The 13142-nt window shown below is 40.8% G+C and overlaps 2 protein-coding genes across 2 annotated transcripts; one reads left to right on the top strand and one right to left on the bottom strand.

The window, feature by feature from the left end:
• Nucleotides 1–379: 379 nt before the first annotated feature.
• Nucleotides 380–3657, bottom strand: LOC120433251. Its single transcript, XM_039599230.1, has 3 exons — nucleotides 2916–3657; nucleotides 2338–2534; nucleotides 380–1281 (listed from the first exon to the last, which is right to left on the bottom strand). Exons 1-3 carry the CDS (start codon nucleotides 3492–3494, stop codon nucleotides 1137–1139), a joined length of 921 nt encoding a protein of 306 aa, XP_039455164.1. The 5' UTR covers nucleotides 3495–3657; the 3' UTR covers nucleotides 380–1136.
• A 1552-nt stretch (nucleotides 3658–5209) lies between these two features.
• Nucleotides 5210–11256, top strand: r3hdm4 (R3H domain containing 4). Its single transcript, XM_039599231.1, has 8 exons — nucleotides 5210–5407; nucleotides 6542–6699; nucleotides 6997–7118; nucleotides 7408–7525; nucleotides 7594–7679; nucleotides 8121–8206; nucleotides 8715–8770; nucleotides 9461–11256. Exons 1-8 carry the CDS (start codon nucleotides 5367–5369, stop codon nucleotides 9562–9564), a joined length of 771 nt encoding a protein of 256 aa, XP_039455165.1. The 5' UTR covers nucleotides 5210–5366; the 3' UTR covers nucleotides 9565–11256.
• The last annotated feature ends 1886 nt before the right edge of the window (nucleotides 11257–13142 follow it).

The following is a 13142-nucleotide window of genomic DNA, read 5'->3' as shown; positions in this document are numbered from 1 at the left end:
GTTTTGTAAAAAAACAACTTTATTATATCTTTTATCTGAATGTTTTTTATTTATCCAAAGTTTTATTATGCAGAATAATCTTATTATTTATGAATTGGGGGGGGTTCTTAACTTGCTTGCTTTTCATTAAAAGAGCTGGAAACCTCGTGATGAACGAGATGCACAGGTGTCACTGTAGACGTTAAATTCATGTCAAACATGCCAAAAATTCCACATTCAATCAAAGAAGTAATATTTAACAAAACAGAGCAATCAGTGAGACAAAAACATTGCCTTCAGTCAACAACTGTTTTTATTCTGAGCTATGTGTTTGTTTCTTTCTAACAAACGGCTGCTGAATGTTACTGTACTGTAATGGCATTTTATTTATGTATGTGTGTGTATATCTATATATATATATATATATATATATATATATGCATGAGACAAACGTGACATATCAGAAGGATTTCATTCCAAAACGCAACCTGTTTTTAACAATGTGGGGCAGCTGGACGGGTGAGTGGTTAGGACACGTGCACTACATGGATAAAAGTAGTGGAGCAGCCATGGAAACCAAAGCCATGTTTGGAGTTTGACCTTCTGTCATTCTCAAACACTTCCTCCACTTACAGCTGATTGTGGGATATCTATGATAGAAGAAATGTCACAAACTGCGGCTGTGGCGTCCTGTTACTGCACCAAGCTCAATTTCAGTGAGCTCTCTCCAACAGCACGTTCTTTCGGAAATCTTTGTAAAGACAGACGGCATGGCTAGCTGCTTTAATTCAACAGTACAGACTTACTCCCAATACTTTTGTCCATGTAGTGTAACCTTAAATCCTTCCACAGCTGCATGCTGTAATTTCCCAGCTCCCTCTCTTATATTTCCTGTCTATCTCTGGAAAAAAGGCAGAAAATGTTTAATAAAAGATCAACAATTATACTAAAATGCCCTGAAATACTGCAGAACTGAAACTGTAAGCTGGATGTCTCATTTTGGAATGAATATACTGTTCTACTTGAATATCAGCTCTAAGATGTACGTTATTTCCTCGAAGTATTGTAGCTTAAAAGAATCTCTGTTCTGAAAAAATTAAAAATATTTGACCTGCAGCACAATTTTCAAACACTGTAAGTTATGTGTGGTTGTTGAGTCACTGCGGTGTCTGAGCAGTCAGGTGGTTTGGCTGCACCATCCTGAGGAAGATGAGCGGCGCTTTGGGTGCAGGATGAAGTGGAGGGAGGCTCATCTGTCTGTTTACCCTGCAGGCACCAGGTGATCTGTCTTTTCCAGCTCGGCTGTTTTAAAGGAGAAAAAAATGTAGAATCAAATTTTACCGTTTGTTTGGTGTAGATATTTACATGTACACACACGAAACCTGCATAAAACTTGCTCTTGTGATAATATTTGTTCAGTTCAGCTTGGAGTATTAACACTAAATTTAACTAACTGACATGATTTCATGTGTCACTGACTGTCAACAGCTCCTGTAGATTACTTACAACTGAAGTCAATAAAAAAAATAATTTTCTTGAAGAAATAATCGACACAAATAAATATCAGCATTTAGAAGACATTCCTATCCTTTTTGAGGTAAATAAAGTATATTTAAAAAAATGAAGGGAATGCTCGATCATCACAGCGTGATACAGAATCAGTTAAACTTCAGGGATACCAGTGTGTCCAGTTAGGAAGCAGAAACCACTGTGAATCCTCCTGGTTTGGTACAAATGAAAGCGACTCCACGAGGATGCTGTGACCTCCTGATGTCCTTCAGCGGGACCTGAAGGAACATCATCCAGCAGTCCCGGGTTTACAGTGGGTCAGTAATGGTCTGAGCAGGCATATCGTTGATGAAGGCCAGTCAAGCTGCAGGGTGCTAGACTGTGAGAACAGGACATCAGGGCCTCGTGGACTGCATTTCTGACAGTTTGATGAAAAATCTGCCCGTGAACAGCCCACTGGAGGTCATCTGTGGGGCTGTGGCAGCGCTGTCCCACTTCAGACAACAGTCTGCCCTTCTACTGCTCTGTCTAGCTCTCCTTGTGCGAAGGCCCATCTCCTGGTATTTCCTTCAGTCTTGAAACTGTATTGAGAGAGACAGCAAAACCTCCTCTGACCACATCTTGAAGGAGTTTGACTACATGTGTAGGTACTGTCTCATGCTACCACTAGTGACAAGGACATGAAGATATAAAGTAGAGGAAAAACAAATCCCTTTATTGTTTTATTGTTGCTTCTCTATTCCTCTGCTATAAAGCAGGTGAAAGTCATTCACAACGGTTTCTACTTCCCAACTGGACAGACTGCTGTCCCTGAAGATTAACGGAAACTGTAACATCCATCAAACTTACACGCTGCCCCGCTTCCCATCCTGCTGCCCGACACTGCTCTGGTCTGTAAAGGCCACGAGGAGCTGATCAGACCGGTCTTGTCTCCGTGGTCCTTCCTCGGCCCCTCTCCTCTTCTTCCTCAGTCTGTATGTGACAGTTTGCAGCAGTGCATTCAGGCTGGACAAGGTGATGTCAGGAAGCTGAACCTCAGCTGATCTCTGCACAGAAAAGAACAAACTCAAAATATGGGACAATGTCTGAAGCTGTGGGGCGGGAGGGACAAAGAATAAAAATGCTGTGCAGTCCCATATAAAGATGGGCATATGATCATGCTAAATAAGCCCTGACTGGAAGCCTACATTTCCCACAATCCAATCTTTAAACTGCCAACTTCTTTTAGACATTGTCCCAGCTTGCTACATGCTGCGTTTCTTTTCTGATGCTCAACATCTACTATTTCTACAGGCTGAGAGGTGCTCCCCCTCAACCCTTCACCTGTGCTAAATCAGTAGACTGCCTCTTTAATGTTTAATACACTTCCAGCAAGGACAGGAACCACTATGTTCAAAAAATGTCCCAGTGATCTGAAACTAACTCACACTCTTGGAGAACAGGGCATTGTCTATCCAGGGCCTGATGTCTGACGCATGCACTGTAACTGCTCCACTGCCTCCAAAGCCTTCTGCTCCAAGCTTTGCAGAGCTGGTTGTTGCTTGTTGATGCACAGGTTTTGGTTCGCTTATAGGCGGCGGCAGAAATGGAGAAGTCAGTGACAGACTTGCTTTGGTTGTTCTCTCTGAGGTTAATCCTGACTGGAGATCAATTGCGTTTTGTTTCCGTTCCACTAGTTTGCTGACAGATGGGTCTCTGCTGCTGGTTTCTGTTTCCTGTCGACTCATGGAGATGTTGCTTTCTTCTTTCTCATCTTCCTCCTCCTGCTCGGTCTCCTTAGCCAAGGTTAAAACCGGCATTAAGTTGACACAAAGCCTCATTATGTTCCCTGATATCTCACATGTAGTCCCGTCCTTATCTGTGGTGGACCTGCTGTCCGTTGTGATCGTCTTAATCCTCTTCTTTGACTTCACTGTGCTCATCCTGGGAAATTGCTTCTTTGCTTCTATATTTAGTGGGAAACCTGGTTCTAGTTTTACTATCACTGTGTTGTTCTCTTTCCCCATCTCACTTAATAAATGTACATAAAACCACCTTTGACCACCTCCTATGAAATTATTCAGACATATCCCGCAAAACTTTATTGCATAAAAAGCTTCCCTCTCAGATCTGTCAGGCTGAACTCCTCTCTCTCCAGCAGCAGTGGGAAATACTGAGAACAATTGGAGGTCTCTGTGACTGGCCCATTAAATCTGCTGTTATGGTAACGAGCACACAAACTGCTGTCACCTGAACTTTAAGAAGAAAGAAACCAAAGTCAAAGCAGGAATAATGCCTGAGCTCAAAGCACTCCAACATGGAGGGTTTTACAGATGATGTAGGCGCTTACAGAAATTATGACAGGAATTTTTGTTTGCTGAGGTAGACCAAAGATCGTCTATGAGCAAGATGCAAGATGACCCACAAAGGAGACGTTTAAAAACAACAACAAATTCAAATTCAAATTTTATTTGTCACATACACAGTCATACACAGTACGATATGCAGTGAAATGCTTAGACAACTGCTCGTGACCTAAAGAAAAAGAAGACTATGAATCGGATAAGAAATTTAAAAAAAATTCAAATGAAGGGTAGATTTAGCTAGGAAGGAATAAAATATAAAAATTAAAGTTAAAAATAAAATAACTGTACAACAACAAATTAAAATGAAGGGTAAATTTAATTAGGAAAAGAATAAAATAAAATATAAAAATTAAAGTTAAAAATCAAATAACTGTACAACAAAATACACAATACACAAATGCACAATATAGAAATATATAAGAATATATGAAGAAATATAGAACAATAACAGCAGCTGTACAAGTACTAAATGGTATGAAGAAATTTAATGTCCAGGGTTGTGCAATCCACATGTGTAAGTGTCTTGTGCAGTGCAAATATGCTTAAAGTGATTTATTTAAGTGACTTGTGATAAAGTGATTAGATGACCACACAGTGTAGTTGTGCAGTGGCCACTGGTGTAAACAAATGTCCAGTGTGTGTGTAAAAACCATATGTGTGGGTCAGTACTATGTGATGGTGTGATTGAGAGACCGTATCGCCTGCAGGAAGAAGCTCCTCCTCAGTCTCTCTGTGTTGGTCTTCAGGGAGCGGAATCGCTTTCCTGACCTCAACAGAGAGAACAGTCTATTGTTGGGATGGCTGAGGTCCTTCACGATCTTCCTGACCTTGGTCCAGCACCGCTTGCTGTAGATTGAGTGCAGGTCAGGGAGCTCGAAGCGGATGGTGCGCTCAGCTGATCGCACATCCCTCTGTAGAGCTCACCAGGTTGAGATGTTTCCCGTCGGGATGCTCTCTATGGTGCAGGAGTAAAAGTTCCGGAGCACCAGTTGGAAGTCTATCAAACCATTTTCTTAGAAATAAATCTGAAAGCTTTTTTTCGGCTGCTTTCAAATGTCTTTGTTAAGAATCATATGCATTTAAAATTATAACCTTTGGGTTAAAGTGAATGCTTCAGTTTTAAACAGACACTCACTGAACAATGATAAATTCTGCTTATTTCTACACTCTATTGCATCAACAAATGTTTTAGTAATAGTCAAAAATAAAATGTTTCCAAACAAATTCATGGCCCATGTTTTATCATTCATCCTGAAGTCTTGTGTTATGAAGGATTTGTCCTCCAAATGTATTGTATTCATTTATAGTCACGTGAGACTACAAACTATGGACGGAGTGGGTGCTCGCGGTGTTTTCCTCTCTTTGTTTGTGGAAAAGACAACAGCCTACTGTCAAGCTAGCAGTCAGCAGCTAGCTGCTCACCTGATAAGCTGTCCGGTTTTTTTTCTTGTGTCAACTGTATTTATTTATTTTGTTCTCGATCTGTAAAGATACCGACAGTGGGATCTTTCCGCTTATTTTTGCTGGAATAAGATGGTCGTTTTGACAAATGGCAATGAAGAACAGGATTATATGTGAGTAAAACAACAAAAACACCAGTCTGTTTCGTTAGCTGGCTGGTTAGCTATTAGCCGGTAAAATAAGTCATATTAACATAAATAGCTAGGTTTATTTTCAGGAGTCGTTGCTTGTTTTAGTTCAGCTGAAATCCTGCAACGTTTCCTGCACATAAAAATTTCAATACACTCTGTAGTTTGTTTTGGTTATTTAAGAGTTAAAGGGCAATTTAAACACTTGTCCTTGTTAGCGCCTAACTAGCCTTCCTGTAGCGGAGTCTAAAGGTGAGAGGCGGGTCTAATGTTCAAAATCCTGTTTTAAGCCAGAAATCGCAACACCGACCATAATAACTAATACGCGTTTTTAAGGTTGCATTGAAACATGTTTCGTTTGGTCTTACTTATTAAACTAAGGTTTGGATGCCAGAGGGAGAGTATGGGCGAACCTAAATAGTCCAGGCACAGATTACATCATATTATGCTGCTAATAACCTGTGGGCTCAGGCTAAAAATGGCATCAGCATGTTGACAACTGAGCTCACAGGAAGAAGCTCCAGCAGAGGCGGTCCACACAGACACCCACTGACCTACATCTGAAGCTGCTGTGGGATGCTCTGCTCTGTTCTAACCCAGTTAGTTACACAGAGAAAGCAGAGGAGGAAAAAATCTGCAGCTTTCATGGGTGTATTTTCAGTTTTAGTAGGATAAATGTCATCTATATGCTTTCGTCTTATTTATTCCTCAGATAAGGTGATTACATGGCCATCCATGTAAATATGCATATTTCAATAGATTTTTACTACAGCTGTTATTACATGTCGTTTCAGGGTGAAATTCTTATTGTGCACCTGTACCAGGTGTTGTGCAGGAAAGGCTGTAACACAATAAATAAGTAAATAGTCAGTTATATGTGTTTATCCTGCTAAGGGCTTCTGTGAACAGGGCCTGTTACAGGGTACACCTTGCTTTTACCTTCACATCTGAGCAGTTGGATAGGTTTAAATAAGGCAGCTTGAGGAACAAATAAGCTGATTTGATTCCCTCGAAATTCCAACAACTCATTCAGATTTTGAGATTGGAAGCTGGAATTTCTTCGGAAAGATATATCAACTCAAACTCACTAAACTGATCCACTGTGCTCTGTTTCTCCAGCCTGGTAGAGGAGCGTAAATGCACCTCACTGCCTAGCTCTCCTGCCAAGCGAGTGTCACCCACCAAAAAGAAACAGTTCTATATCAACCAAGCCATCCGCAACTCTGACCTCACACCAAGGGCCAAAGGCAAGAAGAGCCTCCGCCGACAGGAGAACAGTAAGCTCTCATTTTACGTAAATTAAAAGACGGCGTCAGAGACTGCAGGCGGAGCAATGCTGGGAAAGCATTGACAGGATTACTTTGGGGAAGAGTCTTTGTGTGCAAGTTCAAAATGTTTTATAAGATGTATTTGAGGCTCCCGAGGCTGCTGGGCAATGTTTTTACAAAGAATTCTGACGTTAGTGGCTTCAGTACCTTAGAGGATGAGAAAAACTTTTATATTAGTCATAAAGTCATAAACCTGTCATTGCTTTGCTCATTTATCTCTCTCTAATCTTCTCCTTTGAAAATTAGCACGCTACCTTGCTAATCTCCTTGAGAAAGATGAGTGCTCCAAAGATGATCTGGAGGTTTGCAGCAACCCAGCCATCCCATCCATCTTCTATGAAGTCTGCACCAATGGAAACTATGTAGAGGTACACAAATTAGTGGCATTTGTTGCAGAAGTGCGAATGGCTTAAGAAAAGATTTATAGTTTCACCGTGTCATGTTCTCAAATTTTATGTACTGTGTGCGCAAATTTTTACCTGAGGGGTCCCACAGGAAACTGCCGCTCAAAAACCGTGTTTGTGTGTCCAAAGAAATGTAAACTGTGTGGTTTGGCTTGTGCGGGGTCTCACAGGGCACAGGGTTTTGAAGACCACCTAGAAAGATCAGGGACGCTGACTAATGTCATTTCTCGTCTTGTTGTTGTTGTTGTTTTAGCCGTGGAACGACTTCATGAATTGCTCTGGTGAGGAGCAGGAGAGGCTGCTCTCTCTGTTGGAGCTGGAGGAGGCCAAGAAGAAAAACACCAACCAGCTCCTCAAAGACCAGAGGAATGGTGAGTGTCACCCTTAATGAGCCTTTAAAGTGAAGCTGTTTGTTTGACTTTGTCGTCTCTCTCTGCAGTAAATCCTGCCTTCACTGCTCAGGACTGCTTCCAGAGAATCGATCGCAGGTTGCGAGTGACTCTGAGGCGGAAACAAATCCCCATGGTGAGTGTCTTCTCTGCTTCAAATCTCTCACTGTTTGGTCAGTAATTGCATCACTCATGTATTTAAAGTTGTCGTTTTTATAGTAAGTTCAACTCATGTTAGTTTTATGCAGAGCCAGTTATCTCTTAACCACCATCTGCTTGTGGCTTTGTGCTGCAAGAGTTATTTCCTCATTGATTAATCTTCCTATTTTTTATGTTTTATATAATGTTTGAAATTTGTGAAAAAGAGGTTGTTCATTAGCCTTCTGTTGTATGAATGCGCCCAATGAAACACTGAAGAAAATCAGAAATTATAAGATACTCCTAATCATTATCAGGGACGAAGATGATGTGCAGGGACACGAGAGCAGGACTCCCTGAGATCACCTGCTGAAGTTTAGTATTTTTCCCAAACACAACCTATGAATTTTGTGAGATCTGTGGTTTCTGCTTCTCTCAGGGAACGCTGGAAGTTCTGGAGGAAAACCTTCTGAGCTTCTTCAACGCTCAACCTCACTCAGTTTACACAACCAACCTCAGCAGCAGGTAGAAATCCTCTTCTTTCAGTTGGTGTGTCTGTGCTTCTTCAAAAGCTTTTCATTCACTTTAGTCTTTAATTGGTTAGACTTTGCTAATGGACAGTGGAATTACATCTGTGGGAAGTGGTCTGCAGAGCTCAGTGGAATGTCATTTGTCAAGTAAAATCTGAGCAAATTACAACCTAGTGATCCTCAGTGCATTGCTTTGGCACCTCATTAATGTGTTAATTAATCTCATCTCAACTATGCTGCTGTTTGGATTGTTCTGACAAACATGCAGGTTGAAAGCATGCAGGTAAACCGGCTGTATTAGATTACATCAAGTCTTTATCGTCTGTCACCATAGCGACAGGAACACAACAGGAACAGGAGAAAATAGCTTGCAGCCGGTGGTGAATACACAGTCTCCCTTTGTCGAGATGTGCGGGGAAATTGGTACACTACACAAACGTAGTCAGTTTGAATCAAGTGGGTTAATAACTGTCACATTTTTGTTGTTTGTGTTCGTCAATCAGCTTTGAGAGGCTGCTGCTTCACGCCATCTGCCAGTATATGGACCTCGTCTCTGCAAGTGAGTGGCAATAATACATAACGGCTCAGTCACAATAGGGTAAAGTTAGGATGGTAGATTGACAACATGTTGCAGTCTGTGGTGAAGTGGTGAATATGAATTCCTGTGTATGCAGATTTAAGCTATACTTATAACTCAGGAATTAATATGCTGATTTTAAACAATACGGTGAAACTAAACACTCGGCGCTCACACATTTCTGACGTTAATGCCAAAAAGGAGACTATATTACAGAATTGGTGACACTAGTCTGGTGTCTGCCTGTTAAAATCATTGCGTCTTCACTACATATGTATGCTCAGAGTCTGAACAGACATGGAATTTAACAGCAAATTTCCTTGTTGTTGGGAGTGTTACAGTTGCAAGTATTTAAACTCGTAGTTCAAGTTTAAAGCCACTTTGTGTGTTCTTAAATGTACAGAAGTTTTGAACAGCGTCTTCACAAATAAAAAATACCAACAAAACAAAAACAGAATGTATTTTTTACAAAAAAAACCCCAAAGACTTACTGGCATGTATCATCTTTTCATCTCATTAAAATTGGAAGATTTTGAGTTTTTATCATTATAAATGCGTCTGTCTTTACATAATCCTACTTATCCAATCCTGGCTGTGCCTGCTAAGCCAGTTTAGTTTGTTTCAGTCACATCACAGTGATCAAAGTCTATTTCTTGCTTGTTGGGCCTCCAGGCAGCGACTACAATGGCTTACGTCAGACTGAAGTGGTGAACAAACAAGAAGAGTTCCTGCCTCCTGGACTCCTGCTGTCTGCCTACCTGGAGCAGATGAGTTGAGGACAGGACCACGCCCGTTTTGTTTCTTCCTGCTGCAGACAGGAGCTCTGAAATGTAGATATGATGTGCAGTCTTCACACATTGTTTGTAATAACCACCCAGCTCAAATGTCTGCTTCTCTTTCTCTCTGTCAATTTTCCATTAACTAGATCCAAAAACGCAACAGAATCGATCACTGGAGCGTTAGCTAGGTTAGTTCGTGCTTAAAGTTGAATTTTAAACTGTAGGTTGGGTAATATGTAGTGAGTATACAGTTCAGCAAAGCAGGGTCTGGACACAAAGTCCCATCTGAGGCTTACAAACTGATACCTGTTTGAGGTTGGTAACTTGCCCTCTCCTGTCACACCGTTACATTTTCTACCCCACGGTGTGTGTACAAGCAGCACAGGAAATCCAGCTGCTGAATTTTACTAACAGTGGACTTAACACTTGACAAAACAGGCACAGTTAATTACAGCAGTAAGTCCTGAAAGTAATAGAAAGCACATTGTGTAAGGTCTGTGAGGAGTCTGCAGCGCTGTGTGTGTGAAGGTTTTAGGACCGTTCTTAAATGAAATGCATCACCGCCTGAAACAGTAGCCTGCATGAAGCGTAAATTTTAATCTCTTTATTACTCACAAGAAAGTACATCTCTCTCATTGCTACTTGCAAATTATAGTTACTCTCTTTCTATTGTGTGTATTATTTAGAGGCAGATTGAGGCTTTGAGGTGGGTTTGAGAAACCCTTACAGTTCAGTCAGAGGCATCTTTTGTGACAGCTGAGTAGCGGCTTTATGAGTTCTGCTTCCAGTGCATGTGTGTGCCATGTGGGCATTAGGTTCAGTTTTCTGAATGTGCAGCAGATCGAGCATAGATGCTGACAGACTGCTGCAGTCACTGCACACTGTCAGTGTTATGTCAGTAATAGCCAGTATTTAGGATAAGAAACTATATTATTCTATGTTTTGGTGCATCAACGTACAGAGTGCTCTCTCGGTTTACATGAACACACAGCTTTTAACTGCTAACACGGATTCAATGTATACTGTACCTACAGTAAATGGGGGATAAAACCTGCTGAGCTTTGACTCTCAGGTATGTTAAATCTCAGTATTTGCATCCCTGGAAAATACTTCTGCCTTATGAACACAGTTTCTATGTTTTCTCTGTACAATTTTCTACTTTGTACTGTACTTGGGTTTTGGAAACATGTATCCAGGTTATTTAAGGAAAAAGAGACTTTATTTCTGTTTTCTTTTTATAATGACGGCAGCAGAGTAACAAAACTTGACCTGTTGGTGCATTTTGTCAACAACCAAAGTGTGCGTGTGAAAATCCAACTTCTCAGGCTTTTGACTTGTCACTCTGAATGTCATGTAGTGCTCATTTCTGTGTACTGTGTAGAGCCCAGCCTGTTTTTGAATTATGTTCACCTCGGGGCCCTGTCAAATTTTCCATTACATGTACACATAATTGTGCCAATCATGTTACATTTAATTGACTTGTGCCAACATTTGAATTGAAAATGCCCCAAAAGTTTGAAAGCTTTATACAATAAACTGAAAAATCTTTGTGTATGTGTGCATACTTATAAGTATCACTGCAACTATTAAATGATTTAAGTTTTTTTTCCATTTTCTCATTTTATTATCGTCAGAATGCTGAAAACAAAATCTGTGTGAGTGCTTTAAATAAATGGAAGTTAAAGTGTTCATTCACATTTGTAATATTGACTTAAAATCAGACCTAGTTTTATTCTTGAGATTGTTCTCCTTCTGCTGGCCTAACAGCACAGGTATACGCGAAGGCTAACAGCTCTTCTCCAGCATCATTGCTCCAGTTCAACAACCAAATCTGTGTGAGATCAATATCCTTTTTTATCCATGTTTAAACTGAAATATCATCATGCAACATTATGCCTTTGGACCACTTTTCTAAGGGTAATCATCGTAGTATAAAAGTTTTATGTATGGGTTCCTTAATTCCTCCTGGATGAGAAGAGCAATCTTGATGAAACTTTGTCTAAAGAAAATTAAATACGTAAATCACATATAAAAAGATTTTATACAAATATATATTTGTACATTTAACAGGTCAGCTGAGTATAGAATAACATGTCAGATTAGAATGTGGTGTTATAATTTAAACATAAACATATCTGCATGTTCCATAGCCCAGCGAGAAGAGAGGCCAGGGTTGAAAAGCTCTAGACAGAATTGAAAATAGCCAACATTTATTTGTGAGCCTAATCAAACAGATGTTGGCTTTGGATCCAAACCAGCGCATAACACCCTTGAAGGTTGTCCTCCATCCCTTTTTCAGTCCTGGCTTCTCTAAGAGTTCTCCCTGCACTGACATGAGTAGCACAGGGGGACAAAACCTTGTGGTCTCTCAGCAGCCTTCAAGTTGCAAAAGAGAAGAATCACAGAAAATCAGCTGCAGTTCCCAATACTCAGAAGAATTTTCTCAACAAGAATATGTCAACGCATCAGCCAACACATCCTCCTCTAAAGATGATCTAATATCTAAATGGACCCTTTTGGGAGATCACTACGAGGTCGAGGGTTTCCTTGGAGAAGGGGGCTTTGGTATTGTAACCAAATGTCGCAATACAAAAACCAACGAAGTTGTTGCCATTAAAGTCAACAAGAGAAACCCTGAAATTCTGCAACAGGCAAACATGGAAATTTTCATCCTGGAGCAGCTACGAGGCTTGGATGCAGATAGATGCAACATTGTTCAATGGAACGGATTTTTCCTTGACCACCAGCGGATCTGCTTAAATTGCCTGTGGGACTACATAAAGGACCGGAAAAACCAGGGTCTCCCCATAAGCGAAGTCAGGCCAATTTTACATCAACTCACAAATGCTCTGTCCCACCTGGGTTCTTTGGGAATAGTACATGCTGACCTCAAACCTAGAAACATAATGGTTGTGAACCGCCATGAGTGTCCCATCAAAGTCAAACTTATAGACTTTGGCCTTGCATGTCCCGCGTCTAAAGTGAATCCTGGTGGCTGTGTGGGGACGGTTGGTTATAGAGCACCTGAGGTTATGATTGGTAGTCGATATAATGAAGCAATAGACATGTGGTCCCTGGGGCTGGTAGCTGTGGAGCTTGCTACAGGGTTTCCTTTATACCCTGCGAGAAATGATTATGAGGTTTTGAAATTCATCATACAGACCCAGGGACAGCCACCAGATCATGTTTTAGACTCTGGCTTATACACTGATAACTATTTCATAAAAGAAAACTACAACGGACAACGCTGGACATTTAAGACCAAAAGACAATTTCAAGATGAAACAGATTATCAGTCCAAGGACGCTCAATACATAAGACTTAAGTGCCTCGATGACTTTGAACAACTACTGAAGATAAGGGGGTGCTGGGAAAAAATCCAAAATGTACTTGTCAGCCTAATCAAACAGATGTTAGCATTGGATCCAAACCAGCGCATAACACCCTCGGAGGTTCTCCACCATCCCTTTTTCAGTCCTGGCCTCTCTAAGAGTTCTCCCTGCTTCATCCACGGACAAAAAGGACAAAAACACAAATAGGGATTGGAAAAAGGCATTAACAGCAGATATCATTGC

Source organism: Oreochromis aureus, linkage group 15 (genome assembly GCF_013358895.1).
Source record: "Oreochromis aureus strain Israel breed Guangdong linkage group 15, ZZ_aureus, whole genome shotgun sequence".
NCBI lineage: Eukaryota > Metazoa > Chordata > Actinopteri > Cichliformes > Cichlidae > Oreochromis > Oreochromis aureus.
Note: the sequence above shows the minus strand (reverse complement) of the source record. Positions and strands in the feature narration are given on the sequence as shown.

Coding starts and splice junctions, on each gene's coding strand:
- LOC120433251 (XM_039599230.1), bottom strand. CDS start 3,494: ATGGGGAAAGAGAACAACACAGTGATAGTAAAACTAGAACCAGGTTTC. Junction 2,535..2,915: donor ATGCCCTGTTCTCCAAGAGT/GTGAGTTAGTTT, acceptor TTTTCTGTGCAG/AGATCAGCTGAGGTTCAGCT. Junction 1,282..2,337: donor GATGGGAAGCGGGGCAGCGT/GTAAGTTTGATG, acceptor CCTTTAAAACAG/CCGAGCTGGAAAAGACAGAT.
- r3hdm4 (XM_039599231.1), top strand. CDS start 5,367: ATGGTCGTTTTGACAAATGGCAATGAAGAACAGGATTATAT. Junction 5,408..6,541: donor AATGAAGAACAGGATTATAT/GTGAGTAAAACA, acceptor CTGTTTCTCCAG/CCTGGTAGAGGAGCGTAAAT. Junction 7,680..8,120: donor GGCGGAAACAAATCCCCATG/GTGAGTGTCTTC, acceptor TGCTTCTCTCAG/GGAACGCTGGAAGTTCTGGA.